The 26,675-nt window shown below is 42.5% G+C and overlaps 1 protein-coding gene across 1 annotated transcript; it reads left to right on the top strand.

The window, feature by feature from the left end:
• The first annotated feature begins 542 nt into the window (after window positions 1–542).
• On the top strand, window positions 543–26,675 carry AP4S1 (adaptor related protein complex 4 subunit sigma 1). The gene is made up of 5 exons (XM_049766998.1): window positions 543–726; window positions 4,453–4,539; window positions 6,062–6,130; window positions 12,516–12,527; window positions 26,434–26,675. The coding sequence occupies exons 1-5, from the start codon at window positions 589–591 to the stop codon at window positions 26,560–26,562; spliced, it is 435 nt and encodes a 144-aa protein (XP_049622955.1). The 5' UTR covers window positions 543–588; the 3' UTR covers window positions 26,563–26,675.

Raw genomic sequence — 26,675 nt, 5'->3', positions numbered from 1 at the left:
AAGATGGATGGGGAGAGAGTAAGGAAACTTACTTTAGTTATTAAAAACTCATTTAATTCATCAGAATAAATACCTGTGTTATCGGAAGACATTGTATTTGCTTTTGTATTTTGTATTTGTATTTTGGTTTATGTATAAAACACATTTGATATGATTCTTTTCACCCCTCCCTCATCATTATGGCTGTTACTGAAGTGAAGTAACTGAGACTCACTCTCTCTTTCTCTCTCTCTCTCTCTTTCTCTCTCTCTCTCTCTCTCTCTCTCTCACACACACACACACACACACACACACACACACACACACACACACACACGATTGCCAGAGCCTCACATCTGCTTGTGGTTCTCACACACTTGAGGAGCCTGGGATTTAGTTCAAGTGGTAAAATATGGGTCTTTCGTGTGCCAAACTCGGAGTTCAAACAGCGCCCTCCCCTCATCAGCACCCCTAGGAGTAGTTCTGGGACCCCAGCATACTAAAACAATTCAATAATATGATTATTTGATTTTGCCTTTTTGTTGTTTTTATGTCCTTCAGGTTTAAGTTACCGCCATAAGTTGCCTTACCACAGGACAGAAGAAGACAATGATTAAATTTTTTCTCATGGTGAATAAGCAAGGGCAAACTCGGCTCTCTAAATACTATGAACATGTGGAGATTCACAAGCGGACACTGCTGGAAACAGAAGTTATAAAGAGTTGCCTCTCTCGGTCCAGCGAGCAGGTCCGTTTCCTTTTCACTCTCTCTTTTCTTCTCAACAGTAGCATGTCTACTATTGAGGCTCAAGGATCATCATGTTGCTTGAATCACGTTCTTTCAACAGCTGTTCAGAAATATAACAAATGAAGTGAAATGGAAAAACTGCAGCCCAGTCCTTTTTACATCCCCATCAGGAAAATCGAAACACGCAAATCAGAAAAGATCTTAGGTTCTCTTTAGGTCATAGATCTGCCTCAGCTCTGTGGAAATGGCAGCTCAAATTCACTCCTGCCAATTTACCTTCTTTATTAGTTCATGCAAATTCAACCCTTGGAATCTTTAGGAGTATCTGTAGCAGGTGGTTTTCTTTAAGCCAAAAGATAAGGGCAGATGACTGGAATAGAGGGGGACAATCAAAATTCATTTTGTACTGGAAGATCATAATATATTCATATCAAATGAAAATATTCTCTTTAATTTTCTATTGTTAATAAATAGATGGAGAAATGGATGTTTAAGTTCCTATGAAACAAGCCTATCCATTGTGACAAAGGTTGTATACAATCATTAAAATAATGGAAAATTTAATATATTTTAATAATGGAAAATTATCAAGCCAAATCTATCTTTTTCTTTTTCTTTTTGGTTTTTGGGCCATACCCGGTGATGCTCAGGGCTTACTCCTGGCTATGCGTTCAGAAATCATTCCTGGCTTGGGGGACCATATGAGATGCCAGGGGATCAAACTACAGTTCATCCTAGGTTAGCCCGGGCTAGGCAAGCACCCTACCACTTGCGCCACCAATTTGGCCCCCAAGATCTATTTTGGTAAAGAATTTTAATTGGAGAATTATTTAATTTAGATCCATTGGAAAAAAAATAAAAAACAGGCAAAGTCTGGGCCCGGAGAGATAGCACAGCGGCGTTTGCCTTGCAAGCAGCCGATCCAGGACCAAAGGTGGTTGGTTTGAATCCCGGTGTCCCATATGGTCCCCCATGCCTGCCAGGAGCTATTTCTGAGCAGACAGCCAGAAGTAACCCCTGAGCAATGCCGGGTGTGGCCCAAAAACCAAAAAAAAAAAACAAAAAAACAAAAAAAAAACAGGCAAAGTCAGAAAGTGCATTGAAATCACCGCACTGATCTATGACATTTCTCCACATTTCCTTGCAATAGGGAGGAAGATATGCTTGCTTGTGGTTACTACTACTAAGTCATAAACTACTAAGCTCCCTCTGAACTCAGAAGTCACACGTTGGAAATGTGTTTCTCGTGGCTTCTGAATTAATTTTCTAGTGGGAATATCTCAGAGTCGGTCATCTTTGGCTGGCTGGGCACACAGTTTTATGTAGTTATTAGAGAAAACAGAAAAACTGAGTTGCCACGTACTTCAAGGAAAGTCAAACATTCCAGCAGCCTTACTGTTGAAGTCCTGTTCAGAATGGAGACACTCAATAATTTCAAACAGTATTTGCACTGATAGGTTACTCCTTGAAATCTGTGCTTTGGAATGAATAGACTGTTAGCTATTTTTAAAGCATTCCTAATTATTTAAATTCCTATGTAACAAGCCTATCCATTTTTTTTGTTGGGGAATGAGGAGCAGTGTCCATACCTGGCTGTACTCGGGACTTACTCCTGGCTCTCTACTCAGGGATTACTCTTGACAATGCTCAGGGGACCATTGAGATGCTGGGGATTGATCCTGGGTAGGTCACCTGCAAGGCAAATGGCCTACCCACTGGACTATTACTTTGGCTCATTCTAAATTATTTTAGATTTTCAAAGGAATCCTGTGGACTTTGGGCATAATCAGGCCAAAGTAATGCAAGCTTAGTTAAGTTTTAATTTTTTCCACAAGGTACTTTCCACATTCTTTACTGTTGTTTTGAAGCTTGGTCCTCAGTAGTTCTTTCAACTATGTTACATTTCCTTAAAAGGTGCAGGTGCAGCTGAGGGGCCGGAGAGATAGTATAGTGGCGTTTGCCTTGCAAGCAGCCGACCCAGGACCTAAGGTGGTTAGTTCGAATCCCGGTGTCCCATATGGTCCCCGTTCCTGCCAGGAGCTATTTCTGAGCAGATAGCCAGGAGTAACCCTTGAGCACCGCCAGGTGTGGCCCCAAAACCAAAAAAAAAAAAAAAAAGTGCAGCTGAGGAGCAATCATCTGGCACTATGTTGAGCCCAACACTCCAGATTGGGGCTATTACCTTTATCCTAATTTTAAATTAAAGCCTCAAATCTTGCCTTCTAGACTACTAAATGACTTTCTCTTGTAAGATGCCCTTGATTTGGGGCCAGAGAGATAGCATGGAGGTAAAGCGTTTGCCTTGCATGCAGAAGGATGGTGGTTTGAATCCTGGCATCCCATATGGTCTCCCGAGCTTGCCAGGAGAGATTTCTGAGTGTAGAGCTAGGAGGAACCCCTGAGTGCTGCTGGGTGTGACCCAAAGACAAAACAAAAAAAACAAAAAAATGCGCTTAATTCAAAGTTGGAGGGCAGCAAGGAGATAATAGAGTGGTGTAGCAAATGACTTTTAATCATATGTAATCATTGTCACGTTTTCACATTAAGTTGATTTTAAATGCTTGATTATTGGGTTATGGGGCCCCAGAGGATGACTCAAAAAGCTGAGGTCCTGATTTCACCTTTGGCACTACTGGTAGTGACCCCCAAGTATAGGACCAGGAGTACCTCAAAATGTAGCTTATAAAACAAAACAAAAACTCAGATTGCTGAGTTGGGGATATGAATCAGTGGTAGAGCACCTGCCTTCCATATGTTTAAACCCTGGCCCCACCAAAAAAAGTAAATAAGATGCTGATTACACTGCTCAATTTGACTGGCTTGAAAAAAAAAAAAAGATGCTGGTTATCTGTTAAAATCTTTTTTGTGTGTATGTGTATGTGTGGTTTTTGGGTCACACCCGGCAGTGCTCAGGGGTTACTCCTGGCTCCATGCTCAGAAATTGCTCCTGGCAGGCACGGGGGACCATATGGGACACCGGGATTCAAACCGATGACCTTCCGCATGAAAGGCAAACGCCTTACCTCCATGCCATCTCTCCAGCCCCTATCTGTTAAAATCTTAACTCCACACAGTTAAACAAAATAAGGGAGCTAGAGAAATAGCACAGTGAGTAGGGCTTTTGCCTTACACATGGCTGACCCCCAGAACTAACCCAAGTTCAATCCACAGAATTCCATATGGTCATTCTCTGAGCGCAGAGCCCAGAGTAACCCATGAGCACCACTGGTTATAAAAAAAAAAAAAGAGAGAGAGAGAGAAAAGTAAAAGAATGAGAACAGTAGAAACCCAGATTTTCAGGTTTCCAGTCTGAAAACCCAGACTTTTGCCCCAGACAACTTGTCTTTCTCCCTAGCTTGAAGTGCTTCAGGTAATCCCTGCATATTGTGAGGACAGGCCCAGCAAAGGTTGTCCAACTTTTTTTTTTTTTTTTTTTTTTTTTTGCTTTTTTGGACCATACCTGGTGGATGCTCAGGAATCACTCCTGGCTTGGGGGACCATTTGGGACGCTGGGGGATCGAACTGAGGTCCGTCCTAGATTAATATGTGCAAGGCAAATGCTCTACCGCTTGCACCACTGCTCCAGCTTTAGGTTATCCAACATTTAAATGTTAAATTATTTCTATAAAGTGGGCACAGTTGAATCAGAACACAGAAATTATATATGCTGTTTTAAAGAAATTCCTGTCAGCCATCAAAATTAATACCTAATTGTGTCTTATCTAGTGCTCTTTCATCGAATATAAAGACTTTAAGCTGATTTATCGACAGTATGCAGCTCTCTTCATTGTGGTTGGAGTTAATGACACTGAGGTAAGATAACAGAAGAACCTATGAAAAAATGCAAGATGATTAGGAATAACAGTTGATTTGTATTCCTCCCTTTTTTTTTTTTTGGTTTTGGTTTTGGCACCACAAGTAGTACTCAAGGCTTACTCCTGGCTTTGTACTCGGTGATCACCCCTGACCACCCCTGACAAGGCTCAGGGCACCAGAGCAAGGGCAAGCTCCCTACTGTACTATCTCTCTAGCCTCTATATTTCAACTTTAATTGACATTGCCTTCATTTGCCTCCCTAAGAATGATCATGACTCTTGTGAAGGATCTTGGTCTGGAAAGATTGTGTATAAATTGGAGGTATAGCTTCATGGTGGAGAACATGTTTTTGTGAAAATCGCTGGCACTACAAAAAAAAAAAGGAAACAATGTGGAAAAGAAATAAATTTCTTAGATTTGACAGGCAGCTAGTGGAAAGCACAAAAATCACAGAATGTGGGGCCGGGAAGGTGGCGCTAGAGGTAAGGTGTATGCCTTGCAAGCGGACGGACAGTGGTTCGATCCCCCCAGCGTCCCATATGGTCCCCCCAAGCCAGGGGCGGTTTCTGAGCTCATAGCCAGGAGTAACCCCTGAGCGTCAAACGGGTGTGGCCCAAAAAAAAAAAATCACAGAATGTGACAATGGTAGTGAGTGAAATAGAATGCCTGTCTCGAATACAAGCAGGGGATGGGGGAGGAAGGAGATGGGCGTCATTGGTGGTGAGAATGTTGTACTGGTAAAGGGGGCATTCTGTTTTATAACTGAAACCCAACTACAAACTTGTTTATAATCATGGTGCTTAAATAAAGATATTAATTTAAAAAAAATCACAGAATACCTTTCTTTGCCCAAAGCAAGGGTTTTACTTTTGTTCTATATGGCACAATGAGGCATCTAAGACAGAGTGGGGACTTACACATACCCTGGCATATGAGAAGCCAAAGAAAGATACATATTTCATGGTCTTTGAGACTACTCTCCACGAAGCAGGTCCCCAAAAAATGTCAGTTCTAGATCAATAGCACCGTTAGCTAAATAATCCTGAAAAAAAGGTCAAAATCAAAAATAAATAAGTAAAAGGTCAATACCCAAAATATGCTGAAATCTTCTTCTTATTGTTTATTAATCCATTAGCAGGCTTTGAGGTGGTGTCGTTTTTTTACTGATGGAAACAAATGAAACATGTCAGGAAGAACCTAAAAAAATTGGTACAGCTAATTGGTGATGAAATCAGAAATAGTATTTACTTAAGCTTTCAAAACTTGAAACACACAGTCCAGTTTCAGTCTGCCTGGATTCATCCTAAGCTTTCAGAAAATCTTAGAGAGTAAGATTGAGTCATGATTGTTAAACAAGTGAGTCACAAAAATACTCTGTCAGTGGAAGCCACTTTGTTCTCATCTGCTGGCCAAGCCACATGTTCTAAAACCAGGTTGCTGACAGGACAGTTCCAAATCTGACTTATGCTTGCAACATTCTAAAACAAATTTCACCCTTCTTTTTTTTTTTATATTTCAGAATGAGATGGCAATTTATGAATTCATCCATAACTTTGTGGAAATTTTAGATGAGTATTTCAGCCGAGTGGTAAGTATGATGACTAAAAAGTCCTGAGATTTGTACTGAGATAGTATAGTAGGTAGGGTTCTTGCCTTTGATATAGTGTCATCTGATATGATACCCTGAGCAACATCAAGAGGAATACTGAATGCAGAACCAGTAGAAACTCCTGAGCATTGCTGGATGTGGCCCCAAAACCATTAAAAAAAAAAAAAAAAAAAAAAAAAGGAATGTGTCACATCACATTTTATATAGAAAAGTCAAATTTATAATTATGCCAGTTTTTTTGGGGGGAGGGAGGAATGGGGCCACACCTGGCAGCACTCAGGGGTTACTCCTGGCTCTGTGCTCAGAAATCACTCCTGGTAGGCTCGGGAGACCATAAGGGATACTGAGGATTGAACTAAGATGGCTGTGTGTAAGGCAAACACCCAGATTTTTTTTTGTTTGTTTGTTTTTTGGTTTTTGGGCCACACCCGGTGGCGCTCAGGGGTTACTCCTGGCTGTCTGCTCAGAAATAGCTCCTGGAAGGCACGGGGGACCATATGGGACACCAGGATTCGAACCAACCACCTTTGGTCCTGGATCGGCTGCTTGCAAGGCCGGGCCCCACACCCAGATTTTCTTGAGCTTTCTGCTGGTTCATCCAAAATGTTACACACCTCTGTATGTCTTTGGTACTTATAAAGAACCAATTCTACTAAACTATGAACCTCTGATAACTCTGTAATATGAGATTTTGCTCTTTCTTATGTTTGCCCTACAAAAAAAATACCAGAACTCAACATTTCTACCCAATCTTTGAAGTTCAAACCCAACTCTTTTTATTTTTTATTTTTATTTTTTTGGTTTTGGGGTCACACCCAGTGGCGCTCAGTGGCTCTGGCACTGTGCTCAGAAATCGTTCTTGGCAGGCACTAGAGGTTGGGGGGCGTGGGAGGGCAGGACCATATGGGATGCTGGGATTTGAACCGCCTTCGAACTATCTTTGAACAGTCTCTGTCCTGAATTGGCTGAGTGCAAGGCAAACACCCTACTGCTGTGCTATCTCTCTGGCCCCCTCTTATTTTAATTTTATATTTTGGTTTTTGGGTCACACCCGGCAGTGCTCAGGGGCTACTCCTAGCTCAGTGCTCAGAAATCGCCCCTGGCAGACTCGGGGGACCATATGTGGGGATTCAAACCACCGTCCTTCTGAATACAAGGCAAATGCCTTACCCCCATGCTACCTCTCCAGTCCCATATTTTTATGGGTTTTTTTGGTCCATACCCAGTGATACTTAGGGGTTACTCCTAGCTCTGTGCTCAGAAATCGTTCCTGGCAGGTTCAGGTAATCATATGGGATGCCTGGGATCAAATCTGGGTCCATCCCAGGTCAGCCACGTGCAAGGCAAATGCCTTCCTGCTGTACTATCGCTCCGGCCCCTGATCTTGTGTTTGAGGCTCCTTTCCAACCTCTTCTTTTGTATGGAGTTGTTATGCAGCTCATCTTCCAGCTCACTGATTCTGTCTTCTGCTGTTACTCTATTGGAGAGGCTTTCATTTCACCTACCAAGTTTTTCAGCCCTGTTATTTAAGTTTGAAGTAAGTTTTCTCATTTCTTCTCTTATATCCTCTCTTTTTTTTTTTTTTTTTTGGTTTTTGGGCCACACCCGGTGGTGCTCAGAGGTTACTCCTGGCTGTCTGCTCAGAAATAGCTCCTGGCAGGCACGGGGGACCATATGGGACACCAGGATTCGAACCAACCACCTTTGGTTCTGGATCGGCTGCTTGCAAGGCAAATGCCTCTCTGCTATCTCTCCGGGCCCTATGTCCTCTTGATTCTTACATGTGCATGTTCATTTCATTTCATGCTTTTTTTGTGTTATATATTTTTTTCTCTAACCTCCTAATCTAAAAGGCTAAATAGGTGGTTGGTACTTTACGGGTCATAAGCTACCATTTCCTTCTCTAAGTATGGTGGAGACCTGCATTGTTTCCTATTTGTTGAAGTTGTAATGTAGTGTTTTTTATGCTCTGTGCTGGCATCCCTTGAGTAGGAGCACACAGCTTCGGATTGGTCTTGTATTCTTTGTTTTGGATTGTGTCCCTTCACCTTGGCACCACTACCATGGCTTCTGGGCCCCAAAGCCCTTTATTTTGTTTTTATTTGGGTTTTTTTTGGGGGGGGCTACACCCATTTGATGCTCAGGGGTTACTCCTGGCTAAGCACTTAGAAATCACCCCTGGCTTGGTGGGACCATAAGGGACGCCGGGGAATTGAACTGGGGTCCTTCCTTGGCTAGAGCTTGCAAGGCATACACCTTACCTCTAGAGCCACCTCACCGGCCCCTTTATTTTGTTTTTAAATAAAAGTGTTATGGGGCCAGAGCAGTAGCACAGTGGGTAGGGCATTAGCTTGCATGTGGCCGCTTCATGTTCAATCCCCAGTATCCCATATGGATCCTTGAGCCTGCCAGGAATGTTTTCTAAGCACAGAGCCAGGGGTAATCCATGAGCACTGCCAGATGTGGCCCAGAAACAAAAAATAAATAAATAAAAGAGTTAGGAAGTGTTTCCGAATTGTTCTTTCTTATGCTGTCTGTACTATCTATACTACGATTAATTTTATTAAGTACATCAAAGCCTAGGAAGGACAGGACTCATGGTAAGAAGTTATGTGTGGCTCAGTGGTAAAGTTCATGCTTTGCATGCATGAAGCCCTGAGTTTAAATCCTAGCACATTCAAACATGTACACAAGTACAGTTGTATCTTCGACATAATTCTTCTTGCAAGAAGTGAAGATTGGGGGGCCGGGCGGTGGCGCTAAAGGTAAGGTGCCTGCCTTGCCTGCGCTAACCTTGGACGGACCGCGGTTCGATCCCCCGGTGTCCCATATGGTCCCCCAAGCCAGGAGCAACTTCTGAGCACATAGCCAGGAGTAACCCCTGAGCGTTACTGGGTGTGGCCCAAAAAACAAAACAAAAAAACAAAACAAAAAAAAAAGAAGTGAAGATTGGGGCTGGAGAGATAGCATGGAGGTAAGGTATTTGCCTTGCGTGCAGAAGGACTGTGGTTCCAATCCCAGCATCCCATATGGTCCCCTGAGCCTGCTGGGGGCGATTTATGAACGTAGAGCCAGGAGTGGCCCCTGAGCGCTGCCAGGTGTGACCCAAAAAACAAACAAACAAACAAAAAAGAAGTGAAGATTGCCAAGGCCTTTAAATAGACAGTCTTCAGTGTTTTTATTGCCTTAACGTTGTGGATATCAAAGTGTGCTTCCTGGATCAGCAGCTTAAGCATCATTTAAGGACTTGTTAGGAAAAGCATTCTGAATTATTACAACCCTAGATCATTCCAGATTAGAAACTCAAGGTTGAGACCTTAACCTTAAAAGCTTCCAGGTGGTTTTGATGCTAATGTTTAGTTCCCACAGACTGCTGTCAGCCATTTTCTAAGTATGGGCTTGAGACTCTTCCTGTGATCTGTGACATGATCTTCTAGCTCGGAAGAGACTGGCATGTTCCAAAGCTCCATGTTCCAGGCCATTCCAGCAATTGACCATGAGGTACAGAGAGTTTTTGAGTCAGATTTTAAAACCCATTCTGTGGGGGATGAAGACTAAAAGATATACAGCATGTAACAGACCTGGGAGTTCTATCTCCAGCACTGCACATGTCATGTTCCCCCATGTCTCTGAGCACAGGGCCAGGAGACCCTCAGCAACTTTGAGCAGGACCAAAGAAAAACCCAAAACACAACCCATCTTTGAATTGATTGCTCAGAAAGTCTGCATTCTATGCATTGGTAGAATAAAACATAATGTAGTGATAAAAATATCCCACCTTATGCCTTCCAGCACAGGTGCACTTGCCACATATAACTCTTGAACATTTGAAATATGATTAGTGTAACTGAGGAAATCAACTTTTCTTTTAATTTCAATGAGGCTGTTAGTTTCCATACTGGATGGCAAAGTCCTAGTTCCTGCTTGTCTTGGGATGGTTCTCTTAGGATAGACTGGATAGTCTATAATTCAGACTATAATTCAGAGACAGCCATGACTCAGCACTGTAAAACAACATCTATGGAGAAAAATACAATTCCCCAAATACCAGTATTTAAGCTTGGCAGAATCAAAGGTAGTATCTTATCATTCCTCAGGTCTTTTGAATGTTTATGATTGTATTTGTAATTAGAAAGAACAGGCAGCTCTTTCTATAATTCTAGGGAGAGAGTAAGTGTACAAATAGCACAGGGTTAAAGATTGGGGTTTCATGTAAGCCAGGTGGTTATATAGCACTTGGAGAGGAGGAAGGGACATCAGTTTTAAGATGACAGTAGCAAAAAAGATGAAAGAGTGAAGGAAAACAAGTACAATGGGAAAGGAAATTTAGTATGTCTTCCACACGGAGAGTGCCTTGTCATCTAAGATTTATTTTTAGGTTTGAGAGTTTTAAGCGTTCTTTCAGGACTATTTTTAATTTGAAAGTTTCCAAATCTTAAATTTGGACATCAGTCTCAAACTATCAGACTCAAAGAGGCATCTCAGCATCACATTTCAAAACAAACAAGTTAGCGTGGTTAGCTGCAAAGGAGGCAGTTTTGCAAGAGATGAAGGTCGCTGCTGTTTAGGAAGTGGGATGAGAGCTGTGTGCTGCACTGAACAAACCTCTACCAGTGGTCCTCAAACTATGGCCCGTGGGCCACATATTGTATTTGTATCTGTTTTGTTTCTTCATTGCAAAATAAGATATATGCAGTGTGCATAAGAATTCGTTCATAAGTTTTGTTTTTACTATAGTCAGACCCTCCAATGGTCTGAGGACAGTGAACTGGCCCCTTGTTTAAAAAGTTTGAGGACCCCTGCGTCTAGTCCCTCAGATAGGAATTAAATTCTATCTACTGTTTTCTCCCTCTGATAGTTTTTTTGGTTTTTTTTGTTTGTTTGTTTGTTTTTTTGGGCCACACCCGGCATGCTCAGGAGTTACTCCTGGCTGTCTGCTTAGAAATAGCTCCTGGCAGGCACGGGGGACCATATGGGACACTGGGATTCTAACCAACCACCTTAGGTCCTAGATCGGCTGCTTGCAAGGCAAACGCTACTATGCTCTCTCTCCGGGCCCTACTTTTTTCATTTTTGCAGTGTTGAGGTCTTATACATTCAAAGCCTGAGATTTACCCTAGGCCTGAGCTACACCCGCAGCCTTCAATGACTTTCTCCTGATACAACTCTGTCCACTGGGAAAGCTTAATGTTATATATTAGCAGAACAAAGTGGTCATCAAATAAGTCTAATAACTTGATAAATATTTTAACTACATCTCTTAACTTTCTCTATGTCTATATGTAATGATACTTAAGTATGCTCTTCGATGTTAAAAAAGTACTGTCTGGGGCCGGAGAGATAGCATGGAGGTAAGGCATTTGCCTTTCATGCAGGAGGTCATTGGTTCGAATCCTGGCACCCCATATGGTCCCCTGTGCCTGCCAGGAGCAATTTCTGAGCCTAGAGCCAGGAATAACTCCTGAGCACTGCCGGGTGTGACCCAAAAACCACAAAACAAAACAAAACAAAACAAAAAAATACTGTCTGTACCTTTTAATCAACTGCTCTTAGAACTGATGCACAAAGCCAGGAGTAAGCCTTAGTACCACCAGGTGTAGTCCACAAACAAACAAACAAACAAATAAGAGATTCCCCTAGTCTAAAGACAAATTGTGCTAACCTGTAAATTAACCTAAACTTCATGCTATTGTTGTTGTTTTTATATTTTTGTTTGTTATGGGGTCAGAGCGAGGAGTAACCCCTGAATGCTGCAGGTATGGCCAAAAATAACCCAAAATTAAAACACATGTTTTACACACAGGAGCCCTAGATTTGATTCTCGGTGGTGCTCAGGTGTTACTCCTGGCTCTGCACTCAGAAATTGCCCCTAGCAGGCATGGAGGACCATGTGGAATACCGGGATTCAAACTACCATTCGTTCTGGATCGACTGCATGCAAGGCAAATGCCCTACTGTTGTGCTATCTCTCTAGCCCAAGTTGTTTTTTATTTTTAAAAAATAATTTGGCTATATCAGGCAATGTTTATGTCTTACTCCTGGCTCTCCACTCAGGAATTATTCCTGGGCATTCTCCAGGGACCATATCAAATGACAGCAGTTGAACCCAGGTCGGCCATGTGCAAGGCAATCTTCCTACCAAAAATGATACTGCACTATCATTTTGACCCCTGTTTTTTGTTGTTGTTGTTGTTGTTGTTGTTGTTTTTGGTTTTGTTTTAACTTCCAAATTCAAGTCACTTCTCTCAGGCTTCTTAGAGCCTCTCCCAACCGCTGTCAGGCTGGGACCCAGGACAGCTTCTAATCTGCTGTGTGGCCTATTGGTGTCTCATTCTCATCTGTGCACTCTTTTTCTCTTTTCTAGAGTGAATTAGATGTATCCTTTTTCATTACTGTCAGCCAGGGTTTCCACAACCTTTGGCAAAGCACCTTGCTAGTGTTGATCAGGTAAGTGCACTGGGTAAGGAAATTGATCCAGCAAAATCTAAAAATGATTATTAAGCAGTTATCAGCAACCCTACCTCCACATCCAGGGACAGGTGCTTACAGAAACCTTTTCTTTCTTTTGGGGGAGGGATATTGCAGGGGTTGACCTGGGCATTCCCTCATACTTGCAAAACTTCCTGAATTTTATATCTTTCTTGGACTTCTTATGAAGGTTCCCTTGTGGGTTTGGCTTTGGTTTATTTAGGGCCACACCCACTAGTATTGGGGATGGACTGGGGAGACCAGTCAGTGTTGAGAATCAAATCTAGGGCTCCTGTGTGTAAAAGATGTGTGCCATACCTGTGAGTCCTTTCCTTTGACCTTAAGTATCTATTTTTAATTAATTAATTAATTAATCTTGGGTTATTTTTGGCCATACCTGCAGCATTCAGGGATTACTCCTCGCTCTGCACTCAGAAATTACAGCAGGCTTGGGGGACTATATGGGATGCCAGAGATCAAACCTGGTTCGACCAAATGCAAGGCAAATAAATGCCTTACCTGCTGTTCTATTGCTCTGGCCCCTAATATTCTTTTCTTTTTCTTCCTGGTCTACAGAGCTGGGCTGTGGTAGCCAAGATAAGTCTGCTTCACATATGGAAATAGTCAATTATAATTTTTTGGGGGGTCACACCTGGCAGCACTCGGGTTACTCCTAGCTCTATGCTCAGAAATTGCCCCTGGTAGGCACGGGGGACCATATAGGATGCTGGGATTCAAACCACGTGTCCTTCTGCATGAAAGGCAAACGCCTTACCTCCATGCTATCTCAGGCCCCTAATTTTTTATATTAATTGAACTTTGGGGCTTTTTGGTTTGGGGGGGAAGCCACACCCAGCAAGGCTCAGAGGACTCTATGTGGTGCTGGGGATCCAAGATCAAACCCAGGCTGGCACAAAAAGGCAAATGCCTGGCTTGCTCTGCTATTTCTCCAGACCTTCAACTTTTGTTCTGCATATGGAGCAGACTTTTTAGATTTAAATGACACAGTCAGAAATGCTTGGTGGTTCTTGAGAGATTGGCTATTCATGGCTCCAGGTATAAATCTCCAGAAATCCTTCACAAGATCAAAATAAAGCCTCTGGGATGATAAACTGGAAGGTTAGAGAAATTGCTTGGCTTATATTCATTTCTTTTTATAGCCAAGAAAGAAAGCTCTACCTTTTCTTCTTCCCCATTTGAAATCAAGATATCTTGGGGCCAAAGTGATAGCACAGTGGTAGGGCGTTTGCCTTGCATGCAGCCAACCCTGGATGCACTGTGGTTTGATTCCTAGCATCCCATATGGTCCCCTGAGCCTGCCAGGTGTGATTTCTTATCACAGAGCCTGAGCGCCACTGGATGTGACACCCCCCAAAAAAAAAGAACAACAAAAAAAGAAATTTAGGGGTCTCTACAAGTGTTCTTTGTGCAGAATACTGCAGGCATATAGATTTGGGCAGGAAACCACCAACTTTGTGTGAGTGCCCTGGGGCCAGTTAATATTAAAGAACATTTTGTTTTGTTTTGGGGCCATGCCTGTCAGTGTTCAGTGACTGCCAAGTGCAGTGCTCAGGGGACTGTGCTGTTCCAGGTATAGAACCCAGTCCTCCCAAATGCAGGGCATGCACACCACACGTCTGAGCTATATCCCCTGGCCTCTCATATTTTTTCTTTTGGTTTTGGGACCATATCTGCTGTTTTCAGGGTTTACTTCTAGCTCTGTGCTTAGGGATCACTCCTGGTCATGTTCACAAGGCCATATGAGGGCTGGGGATCAGAATGAACCCTGGGAAGCCATGTTCAAAACAAGTACCTTACCTACTTTACTATCTCTCTAGCCTTGCCAGGCCCTGGTTCTTAATTTTTGTGTCACATCTGGTGACACATCTTGGAATTATTCGTTGGCTCTGCATTCAGGGGCCACTCCTGGTGGTACTCAGGGGACTTGTCAAGGATGGAACCTGAGTCAGCCAAATGCAAGACAAGTACCTTTCTCACTGTGCTATCACTCAGCCCCACCCTCCCATTTTGTAAGGCTAATTTTTTACTTAAAGGTAAAGAAATAGTATCAGGATAAGGCCCTGAGCAGAGCTTGAAATAAGCCATGAACACTGCCAGTTGTCCCAAACTCCAAAAAAAAAAAAAAATTTAATTAAAATAAAAGAACCCAAAATAAAATTAAACACAGTAGATAGGTACTTGCATTGCACGTGGCCAACCTGGATTTGACCCCCAGCACTGTATATGGTCCCCTTACATCACCAACAGTGATTCCTGAGTATTGACCCACAACTTAAAACCAAACCAAAGAAGTCAGAGTTTTTGAGAATATATCATGAGGCTTGAATATTAACATTAATTAACATAAATATATAACATGAAAAATATACTTAATAAACAACAAATAATTATATATGTACCAACATGTGTACATACTTTATGTATATATGTATCTACACAATCATATATAGTTGTTATATAATATACAGATAACAACTACATAAAGAACACCTTGTCCAGAGTCGTTATATTCTTTTTTTTTTGATGGGGGGCAGTTCTGAGCCACACTCAGGGGCGTTACTTCCTTTCAGAAATCACTCCTGGTAGGCTCGGGGGACCATATGGGATGCCAGGGATCAAACCTGGGTTAGCCGCGTGCAAGGAAATGCTGCGCCATCACTTTAGCCTCCCAAGTCGTTATATTCTAGTAAAATTACCCCTTTCCATTGATAAACTATTTGGAGACTGGATTTGGAAGCCTCTTTGAATTAACCACTACCACCACCCTTCTCCACCACCACCACCCACCCACCACCACCACCACCACCATTAAAAAGAAAAAGAAAAAAAAAAAAGAATTAACTGGGACAATCTAAGTGCCCTCTAGTGGTGAGAGACCTAAATGAAGGACCCCTCTTCTGAGTAGGCTGTACCAGGAGGTAAATGATGGCATATTTTTATTCAGTATATAATATTTTAGTTAACTAAACTTTTAAAGTAATTAAAAATAAATCTAATCTTGGCTGTATCTCGGCAGCAAGTGAGAAACATGCTCTTTCTATAACAAGTCACCAGGAAAAGAGCAGATACTTTGAAGATAGTACAGAAACCCAGGTTCCTCCAGAAATAATTCCTGAGTGCAGAGGCATGAATAATCCCTAAAAAAAAAAGAAAAGAAAAGAAATCCAGATTCATGGGCCCGGAGAGATAGCACAGCAGCGTTTGCCTTGCAAGCAGCCGATCCAGGACCAAACGTGCTTGATTCCCATATGTGTCCCCCATGCCTGCCAGGAGCTATTTCTGAGCAGACAGCCAGGAGTAACCCCTGAGCAACGCTGGGTGTGGCCCAAAAACAAAACAAAACAAAAAACAAACAAAGAAATCCAGATTCCACTTTTAGTTTTACCACTGTCTAGCTGTGTTTTAGACAAGAAACACAATCTCCTGATCTTAACATTATATTATTAGACCAGTAGAGCTTTAGTACCTTCTCAACTTTACTATCTGATGTTACCATAACTCTGACTGAGTTGAATTACCTGACTCAAAGAACACAACAAGAAGTCAGAAAAATAAAGTAAATCTGATATATCATTAAACTGTTATAGGGACTTGATGTTTAATAGAAGGTAAATTTGGGGCCAGCATGTAGAAGAGAATAGAGGGTTCTTGCTAGATAGGTGGCCAACCCAGTTTAATTCCTGGCATCCCAGATGGCCCTTCAAGCCCTCTGAGAGTGAGCGCAGAACCAGGAGTAAGCCCTGAGCACCACCGAGTGTGCCCCCAATTTTAAATTTTTCTTGAATTTCTTTGATGTATATCATAAGCATATATATTGTTTCAGCATTGTTTGAACTCACTGACGTAATTTTTAGATCATTTATAGATCACTGTTGTTGGAGGGGAGTCTGTGGAGCTAAAGATCCAATCCAAGACCTTCACTGTGCTCTCCCACTTGAGCCACATCCCTGACCTCTGATTTTTCTTTTTATCATGTTTACACACTACGGCACTCTATTTGTATATTTCCACCACATTTTGACAAGTGGGGAGGGTGTCACAGTTGGAAGTGTTCAGGGATCGCTCCTAGTGGGGCACAGGGAACCGACGATATGTTAGGGATTGAACTCAGATCAACCATTTCAATCAACCATGTGCAAGGGAATCTCCCTACATGTACTCCAGCCCTTCTTTTCCCCCATGTTTACCTAATCACATTTTTGTCTTTCCCTCCTCCTGACTACTTTGCTATTCTTTCCATAGAGCTGACCTAAGAATATTAGTCAAGGGAACAAAATTGCTCCTACCATGAAGTGTGTTTGTGTCATAACTTTAGATAGGGTTTCGCACGTAGCTCCAGAAGAACAATTAACAGGATAGGCAGGGCCTACAAAACACTCTTCTGCTGACATCATAGAGAAGTGTCCTACTCAGGCACTGGGAAAACATTGCTTTAGAAATCTGACTCTAGTAGCCTCAAAAAGTTCTTTGGCACCATCATATGTCCAGGACTTCTCCACACTGAATAGAGGCACAGTTTTAGCTTCCTGCTCCTTCTGGGAAGTACCCCAAACCTCACTTTCCCCCACTCTGGTAGCACAGCTAAATTGCTCAGATTTTCTGTGCCAGGAAAACCTTACAAAAGTGGAAAACTTACTGATAGTACTGAAACCTGAAACTGGTTCTCCAGACACTTCACTATATTTTCTTAGGATGAGCAAAGTCTCCTTGTCAGTGGAACCAAGATGATCTAAGGCTCCAGTTAGGTGCAGCAAAATGTGGCTAGATGTCAGAACCTCATGGAATTCCCATAGAGCCCTTTAGTTGCCATCTTTTTCTCCAGAAACCTATAATCGCTATGGCCTTTTAAGAATGGGACCACTTCCCAAGCCTATACAGTGAGACTTTAAGGAATAAAACGTACTTTGCATATGTCTTCCAAGTATGGGAGTATTCCATACTTCCAAGTATTCTACTTCTGATAGACCACAAAACAAGATACGGGATTTTGGAAAGAAATGGGGGCTAGAGAGATAGTACAGGGGTTTGGGCCCTTGCCTTGCACAAGTCTGAGCCGGATTTGATCCCTGGTCCACATATGATAAACCAAACTCCTCTAGAAGTGATCCTTCAAGCACGGCTGGTATGGCCTAATAAAAAATTAATCAAACAAAAATTAATAAAAGAAATAAAAAGAAATGACCTCTGCACAAGAAACCAGGACAAAATTCTGATGTTGAAAACCTGTTTGCTAAGTGTTACTCTCTGGTGTCATGGTGTCACGTGGGTTCCCTGGGGACCTAGCACATCACTGACCTACATCACTCAGATGCTCCAAAGTAGTCCCGGTTCACTTCTCACATTCTACTCAGACATTCAGCTGAAATGTTACCTAAAGATTCTTGGGTCCCTATTTCCATGGGAGTGTGTCCTGTCATAAACCTTGGCAAATGTAAAATTTCAAATTCTACAAATTAAGATGGTCTGTAGGCACCACTTGATGTGCTTACAAAACATGCTCAGCTCTAAAACACCAAGGTTTCTGAATTCTCCAGAGTTCAAAACTCAAAGCAATAATAGTCTCCATCCATTCCATTTAATGCTGGAGGATTGCACCAGTGATAGCAGAGATGTCCAACTCCTTCATTTCAGAGTAGACTTACTGTGCATAAATACATATCTTAAAAATATTTTTAGTATTTAGTCCCTTAAAATAGTCAAAAGAGACTTTTATTAAAAAAAAAAAAAAGTAAGGGGGCCAAAGTGATAGTAGAGCAGGCAGGACGCTTCTCTTGCTTGCAGCCAACCTGGATTCAATCACCAGAACCCTATATGGTCCTGAGTCTGCTAAGAGTGATCCCTGAGTACAAAGTCCGGAGTAAGCCCTTACACCAAACAAAACAAAATTTAAAAGTCTTTTTTTTATTTTTGTCTTTTCATTGTTTATTCCTATTTGTTTTGGGGCCACTTCCATGTGGTGCTGGTGATTAAACCTGGGCCTTCTGTATGATAACTTGTATTCTAGCTATTTATTTGGGGAAAGGGGTGTTTTGGGCAACACCAAGTGATGCTCAGGGGTTACTTTTGCTCTGCACTCAGAAATCACTCCTAGGTGTTTGAATAAATATATTATTTAAGAAATGAAATTACTCCTAGCAGGCTTGAGAGACCATATGGGATGCTGGGGACCAAACCTTGGTCAGTTGCGTGCAAGGCAAATGCTTTACCTGCTATGCTATCTATCACTTCAGCCCTGGTAACCTGGTAACCAGTGAAGACATCATTCCAGCCCAAAAGAGTTGATCTGGACTAGAAATTTTAGGCTTTTAGGCCTGAACAATTGGGTCCGATTATTGATATTATTATGTCCCTACTCCCACAAATAAATATCTAAAATTAAGAAAAAATTATTATTATTATTATTATTATTATTATTATTATTATTGGTTTTTGGGTCACACCCAGCAGCGCTCAAGGTTACGCCTGGCTCTACACTCAGAACTGGCTCCCAGCAGGCTCGGGGGACCATATGGGATACCGGGATTCGAACTACCATCCTTCTGCATGAAAGGCAAACACCCTGCCTCCATGCTATCTCTCTGGCTCCAAAATGATAATTTTTTTAAAAAATGAAAACACTGGGGCCGGGCGGTGGCGCTGGAGGTAAGGTGCCTGCCTTGCCTGCGCTAGCCTAGGACGGACCGCGGTTCGATCCCCTGGCGTCCCATATGGTCCCCCAAGAAGCCAGGAGCAACTTCTGAGCGCATAGCCAGGAGTAACCCCTGAGCGTCACAGGGTGTGGCCCAAAAACCAAAAAAAAAAAAAAAAAATGAAAACACTGTGAGATACAGAGATTTAAAAAATTGTTGATAGTTGAGTTTTAGTTTCACAGTATTCTAACATCTATCCCTTCACCAGAGTTCATTTCCTGCCACCAATTTTCCCATTTTCTCTCATACCCCACCCTAGATTGCCTTTATGGCAAACTCTCTCGGTCCCCACACCCATTCTCTCTCTCTCTCTCTCTCTCTCTCTCTCTCTCTCTCTCTCTCTCTCTCTCTCTCTCTCTCTCTCTCTCTCTCTTTCTCTCTCTCTCTCTTTCTCTCTCTCTCTTTCTCTCTCTCTCTCTCTTTCTCTCTCTCTCTTCCCCTTTCCCTTTTTTCTTGATTAAAGATATCTTCAGAAACAAAACTGAGGGGCTGAAGAGATAGTACAACATTAAAGTTTCTGCCTTGCATGTAGCTGATCCTGGTTCAATCCTTGGTACCATATATGGGCCCCTTATAATCACCAAATCTGATCCCTGTGCAAAGAGCCAGGAATATGCCTTGAGCTCTCTCTAGGTATGGCATAAAAATATAACAGAACAGGGGTCTGAACGAGAGCACAGTAGTAGGGCGTTTGCCTTGCACACGGCCAACCCAGGATGGACTCAGGTTTGATTCCCAGCATCCCATATGATTCCCAAGTCTGCCAGAGGCAATTTTTGACTGCTGAGCCTGAGTAACCCTAAGTACCACCAGGTGTGGACCCAACATCACATACATGTATATTATATATGTGTATATAAAAAAAACCAGCCAAATGTGTTTATGTATGTATGTATGTGTGTTCGGTTAGGAATTGAACCCAGGGCCTCATACATGCAAAGCATGCATTCATCCTCTGAACTCCATCCATATTTCTAGCCTACCAAACAGATATCTTTAGAACATTCATGTTTTTAAATCCCTTAAACTCAAAACTGGACTCTAAAGTCCAGTGCTGGACTCTAAAGAACATAAATTCATGTGAATAGTATGAAAGCCCCCTAATTTATGCTTGCTTTTTGGAGGAGATAGGAAGAGCCTACATGATGCTCCTTGAGGCATGAGGCACCAGGCCCACGTGGGGCAGTGCCCTCGCATCCCTTCTTCCCATCTTTCAAATCCCAAATCCTTTTAGATCAGTACAAGGAATAAGGTTTCTCCAAGCAGGTGGTAATTTCAGTCTGCTTTAGAGACATTACAAAAGTATTTGTTAAACTGTTGGCTGTGGAAATACAAGAACGAAGTAATTCTCCAGGGAAGCCATGAGCACTGGAGCAGTTTCTAAATGAACTTAAATTCTCTAAGTATTCTCAAAGGTATAATAATCAAGTCATTATGACTCCCCCCCCCCCGCAGGGGCACTGATATGACTATATCAGAAAAACCTTGGTTTTTCTGTGCTCAGGTTAGCGTCTTTTATTTATTTATTTTTTGGGGGGGGTCACACCTGGCGGTGCTCAGGGGTACTCCTGGCTGTCTGCTCAGAAATAGCTCCTGGCAGGCATGGGGGACCATATGGGACACCGGGATTCGAACCAACCACCTTAGGTCCTGGATCAGCTGCTTGCAAGGCAAACACCGCTGTGCTATCTCTCCGGGCCCCTCAGGTTAGCTTCTGACAGTGCTTGGAGGACCATGCACAAGACACTGCTCCCAGAGGGAGTGGAAGGGTCTTTGAGGAAAACCTATCCAAAGAAAAGCGATCAAATCTTTGAGTGACCTAGTTAACAAAAGGCAATACTAAGTCTGAAAGTGAACAGAAGACTATTACAGAGGAGTATGTCAGGGATAATGTAGCCTTTTTTGGAAGGGGTGTTTTGGTGTCACACCCACTGTTCCTGGTTCTGTGCCTGGGGAACCAGACATGGTGCTGGAAAACAAATGGGTTAGCCACATGCAAGGCAATTGCCTTACCTTCTGTATTCTCTCTTGCCTGAGACATTTCTTTTATTGGGGTGGGGGTGGGTGAGGGTGGGGACATACCCAGTTGTGTTTAGGGCCTACTCCCAGCAATGATCACAGGACTGTGTGGTGAGATCTGGAACCCAGGCCTCCAGTATGCAAAGCTGCACTCCAGCCCTTTTTGCAATCTCCCTGGCCCCCAAGGGAATGTTTCTTTTTGTAGAGTTTTAGTATTTGTTGTGTAGGTGACTGTTTACAAGACCTTTTGGGGTTAGCTAGAAAATTTTTGTTTTGGGGCTTCACTTAGAATTGCTCAGAAGGGGGCTGGAGAGATAGCATGGAAGTAGGGTGTTTGCCTTACATCCAGAAGGACGGTGGTTCGAATACCGGCATCCCATATGGTCTCCTGTGCCTGCCAGGGTGATTTCTGGGCCCAGAGCCAGGAGTAAGCCCTGATTGCTGCCGGGTGTGACCCCCCCCAAAAAAAAAAAAGAATTGCTCAGAAGGTAACGTTCAGGGTATGGGAGCTCACTCCTGATGGTACTCAGGGACCATGCAGAGCTGGGGGTTGAACCACCACATCCTGAACACAGCATACACTCAGTCCTTTGAACACTCTAGCCAAGCAAAAATCTTTCAAGTAAGATGAATCTACTGTTTTGGTTTGAGTTTTTAAGGTATACCCTGATCTGTCCTCAGGGTGGGGAGTCACTTAGGGTTACATGTAGTGCTGAGAATTGAACCGTGGCCTCCTACTGTAAAAAGCATATACTTGGCCTCCTGAGTTGTCTCTCTGGCCCCAGACAAGGGACCTAAAGACTACATTTGAGTGTTGGAAAATTTAGTTTCTAGGCTGGGTACTGCCCTGAAATTGCTTTTAGGGTGCTATCTGAATATACAGTGGCCAATTTTCCTACTAAAGGATAACTAGACCACAATCCTATTAAACTCAGGTTTTTATGATATCAAGATTAAAACAGCAGTGTGGGGACCAGAAACGTTTCATTCACTTTAATGACATGATTTCAAGTGCACTAGTATTACTAGGGCCCTTTGATGTCCAACTTCTGCCCACAGGCACAGAAACTTTGAAACATTCTTCCGTTTCAGGGTAGAATGTGAAACTTTAATGCCTCTGCTCTTGGGAGACTATCTACAGGGGAAACAAGTTGTCTTATCAGTCAAGTCAGGAGCCAAAGAGAATACAGAGAGGTTACAGTGTTTGCCTTGAATGCAGCAGGTTCCAGTTTGATCCCTGGCACCAGTACTGCATATGGTCCCGAGCCCTGCAAGGAGTGATCCCTGGCCGCAGAGCCAGTTACTCCTTGTACCGTCTCATCCCCTGTACTCCCGTTTGTTGGACTCAGAAGAGTCACTCTTTTGCATCATTCGACCAACCTCCTACCAGGGGTCCTCAAACTTTTTAAACGGGGCCAGTTCACTGTCCCTCAGACCATTGGAGGGTCTGACTATAGTAAAAACAAAACTTATGAACAAATTCTTATGCACACTGCATATATCTTATTTTGCAATGAAGAAACAAAACAGATACAAATACAATATGTGGCCCACGGGCCATAGTTTGAGGACCACTGTACCTTGCTTACTTTCCAGTATCCAAATGTCAGGGTTAAAGTGTTTGTTTTTCACCACAGGACTTAGCATATACGGTAGTTTTCAGTCCCTGCTTGGCACAGAGCCTGCATGCCATTCGCCTGGTTTCACTGGTATGCACAAGTTATTCATAAACCAAATCAAGAAGTGAACAGCTGATTCTTATTTTAAAGGCATCACATGAAGTCAGTTTCCAGGAGTTGCCTGATGAATTTGGTAGTTTCCTATGTAGTGCCAGAAAGCAACATGGTTGTTAGGGCTTTGAGCCAGATACTCAGATACACAGGCAGTCATATGTCCACAGTAAAGAATGACCTAACTGAGCAAATCATGTTTTTAAGATGCTGGGAAATTCAGACTCGCTGAAGAGCTTTGTTCTTTTTTTTTGTTTGTTTGTTTTTGGGTCACACCCGGCGGTGCTCAGGGGTTACTCCTGGCTGTCTGCTCAGAAATAGCTCGTGGCAGGCACGGGGGGACCATATGGGACACCGGGATTCGAACCAACCACCTTTGGTCCTGGATCGGCTGCTTGCAAGGCATACACCGCTGTGCTATCTCTCCGGGCCCAGAGCTTTGTTCTTACTATGTGAAGTTTAACTAGAGATTGATGAGATCCCAATGTGAATTTTCTAGACTGACCACTTACTCAGGATGACATATTTTTTCTTTTTCATGTTTTTGGGCCACACCTGCCTGTGCTCAGGAATCACTCCTAGAGAGCCTGGGTTGACTACATGCAGGCATGTTCTATTGCTCTGGCCCTCAAGATGACATCATCTACTGGCCAAAGATAAGTCTGTTTAAAGTAGTTTGATCCCTGAACCATTTAAAACAGAATAGATTAAAATGGCATTTCTGATTTCTGAAGCTAAGCAGGGTTCGGCCTGATTAGTACTTGGATGAGAGACCATCTGGGAATACCGGGTGCTGTAGGCTTTTAAAAAAAATGGCATTTTCCTTATCTTAAAGTCATCTGGGCCAGAGCACTAGGAAACGGTGCTCTCTTTGTATATAGCTGGCCCAGGTTCAATCCCCAGCACTCCATATAATTCTCAAGCATCACTAGAGTCCAGAACCAGGAATAAGCCCTGAGCACCACTGGGTGTGACCTCAAGACAAAACCAAAACATCATCTTAGAGGCTAGATAGAGAATTCAGTGGATAAGGTGCTTGTTTTGCATGCACCCATCTAGGTTTGATCCCCAGTACCCCGGATGGTCTCCCGAAAACCAGGTGTGACTCCCAAACCAAACACCAACCATTCTGACATTTTCAAATGCGCTCATCCTTTCTTCCATTGTCCTTATTACAGTAGGTTGTGAGGCTGTTTCTCCTACTATCACCTATAAGGAGACCTTTATTCCCTCTTTTGTCTCCTTAATTCTGGCTTCTGGGTCTAATGGGCAGGACTGAGTCAAGGGCCTGCTATTCCAGCCCCAATTTGGCTATGGACAAAGCAATCATCTATATAATTGAAAACATTAATAGGTATATCAGAGGCAAACATTTTTTTTCTGGGTCACTTAAGGACAGGTTCCCCTGGGCTCTTGTAAAACAGTTTATTCTGCTGAAGGACTATTTGCAGAGCTTAATGAAGTATTAACACAAAGCCTAATAGCAATTTAAGTCATTTACTGTGTTGTTTCATTCTCAAAATATGTACGTCACTAAGCAAATACAGTATAGGTTTGAATATCTGGAATTACTGAATAAAACTAGGTGCTAACAATTCATAAAGATTTACTATTATGAATTCCTCTTTATTCACTCATTTAATATCTATTTGATATAGTATAAGCTGTTTGGTTTACTTGGGGGACAGTGCTCAGGGCACCCTGAGGCCACCAACAATGTGGCCAGTGTCTTGGAGCAGTGCCAAGAGTCAGTATGCACTCCCCAATTCTGACAGCTGCTGCTATTCTTTCAGCAGACTAGAGTATACCCTTTAAATAGACAAGGAAATTCAAGGTATTAAAATGTTGGCTTCATACCCATTTGAACCACTGTCATCTTCTCATTCCAGCTCTTTCTTCTCTTCACAAAAGTGATGCAACTTAATTTAGTTCGGGAGAGATTCTGGCTGTACTTAAGAGCTAGACATTGCAGTCTGCAATATTTTCTTTTGATACCATATAACTGTTTAGGGTTTTTTTTAGTGCTAAAAATTGAATTAAAAGTTCCAATAAATGCCAAACAAATGCATACTCAGCTATATCCCTGGCCATAGGAGTATCAGTTATTATTTCCTTTCTAGTTTTTGGGATCCCTGGAAAACTAGGATATTGTACAGTGCTAAGGATGGAATGTGGGCCTTCCAAATGCAGAACAGTAGCCCTTTGACCTATTTCTGGGCTTCCCAGCCAGGGGTCTCAAACTCGAGGCCCATCAGCCCTCCGTACAACATTATGTGGCCCTGCCCTAGAGGAATCTTTTTTTGTTTTGTTTTGTTTTAGTTGTTTGGGTCACATCCCCCAATGTTCAAGGCTTATTACTGACTTTGCACTCAAGGATCATCCCGACTTTGCCTCCTGTGGCCCCCAGGTAAATTGAGTTTGAGACCCCTGCTAAGCTAAGGTGGCTCCATAATCCTTAAATGAGTATTTTAAGAACTAGCTAGCCATTTATTAATTCAAGATTTTTATGTTTGGAAATGGAAAATGTTTTCATCATTCTTTCTCCTTATGGTTTTCTCTTCTTCAGCTTGTCTGATATTGCTTAAGGTGCAGTAGATCCATCTTATTTGAAAGATTTTTGCTTGGCTGGAGTGTTCAAAGGACTGAATGCATGCTCTGTGTTCAGGATGTGGTGGTTCAAACCCTGCTCTGCATGGTCCCTGAGTACCATCAGGAGTGAGCTCCCAGACCCTGAGCACCAAACTATTACTACCTCCCGAGCAATTCTAAGTGAAGCCCCAAAACAAAATAAGAATTTTCTAGCTAACCCCAAAAGGTCTTGTAAACAGTCACCTACACAAAACAAATACTAAAACTACAAAAAGAAACATTCCCTTGGGGGCCAGGGAGATTGCAAAAAGGGCTGGAGTGCAGCTTTGCATACTGGAGGCCTGGGTTCCAGATCTCACCACACAGTCCTGTGATCATTGCTGGGAGTAGGCCCTAAACACAACTGGGTATGTCCCCACCCTCACCCACCCCCACCCCAATAAAAGAAATGTCTCAGGCAAGAGAGACATTTTTTCGGTATGACCCAAAAACCAAGAAAAACAAAAACAAATGTTAACTGCTTTGTTCTCCAGCTCTTTGTAGAATTTTCCCCTTTCTCTGACTATCGCTGTTCCATTTCTGTGCCCATTAACCAGTCATCCTAATAAAGGCAAACTAAATGTGTAAAAAAAAAAATAAAGGGAAAAAAAATCACATGCTTAAACTTACGTTGCACAAACTTATACTGGAAAAGTTCCAGAGTAAGTCAACTTATTTACTGATTTGTAACATTTTTAACTCTGAAATTTCCTTAATGTGAACTTAGATAATGTTTAATTTAGACAAAGTACATATCATTTTGGATGAGATGGTATTAAATGGCTGCATTGTGGAAACTAATCGGGCAAGAATTCTTGGTCCTCTACTGATTCTTGACAAGATGTCAGAAAGTTGAAAAGAAAATGGAAGGCTCTGCCAGACAACCGTGACTTCCAGGAAGAGGGAACAACACCGAACATCTCTCCACCTCTTAGCCCAGAAGAATACAGAAGACCACACACTGCAAAA

This window comes from Suncus etruscus, chromosome 2 (assembly GCF_024139225.1).
Source record: "Suncus etruscus isolate mSunEtr1 chromosome 2, mSunEtr1.pri.cur, whole genome shotgun sequence".
NCBI lineage: Eukaryota > Metazoa > Chordata > Mammalia > Eulipotyphla > Soricidae > Suncus > Suncus etruscus.
This window is presented reverse-complemented; position numbering and strand designations above follow the sequence as displayed.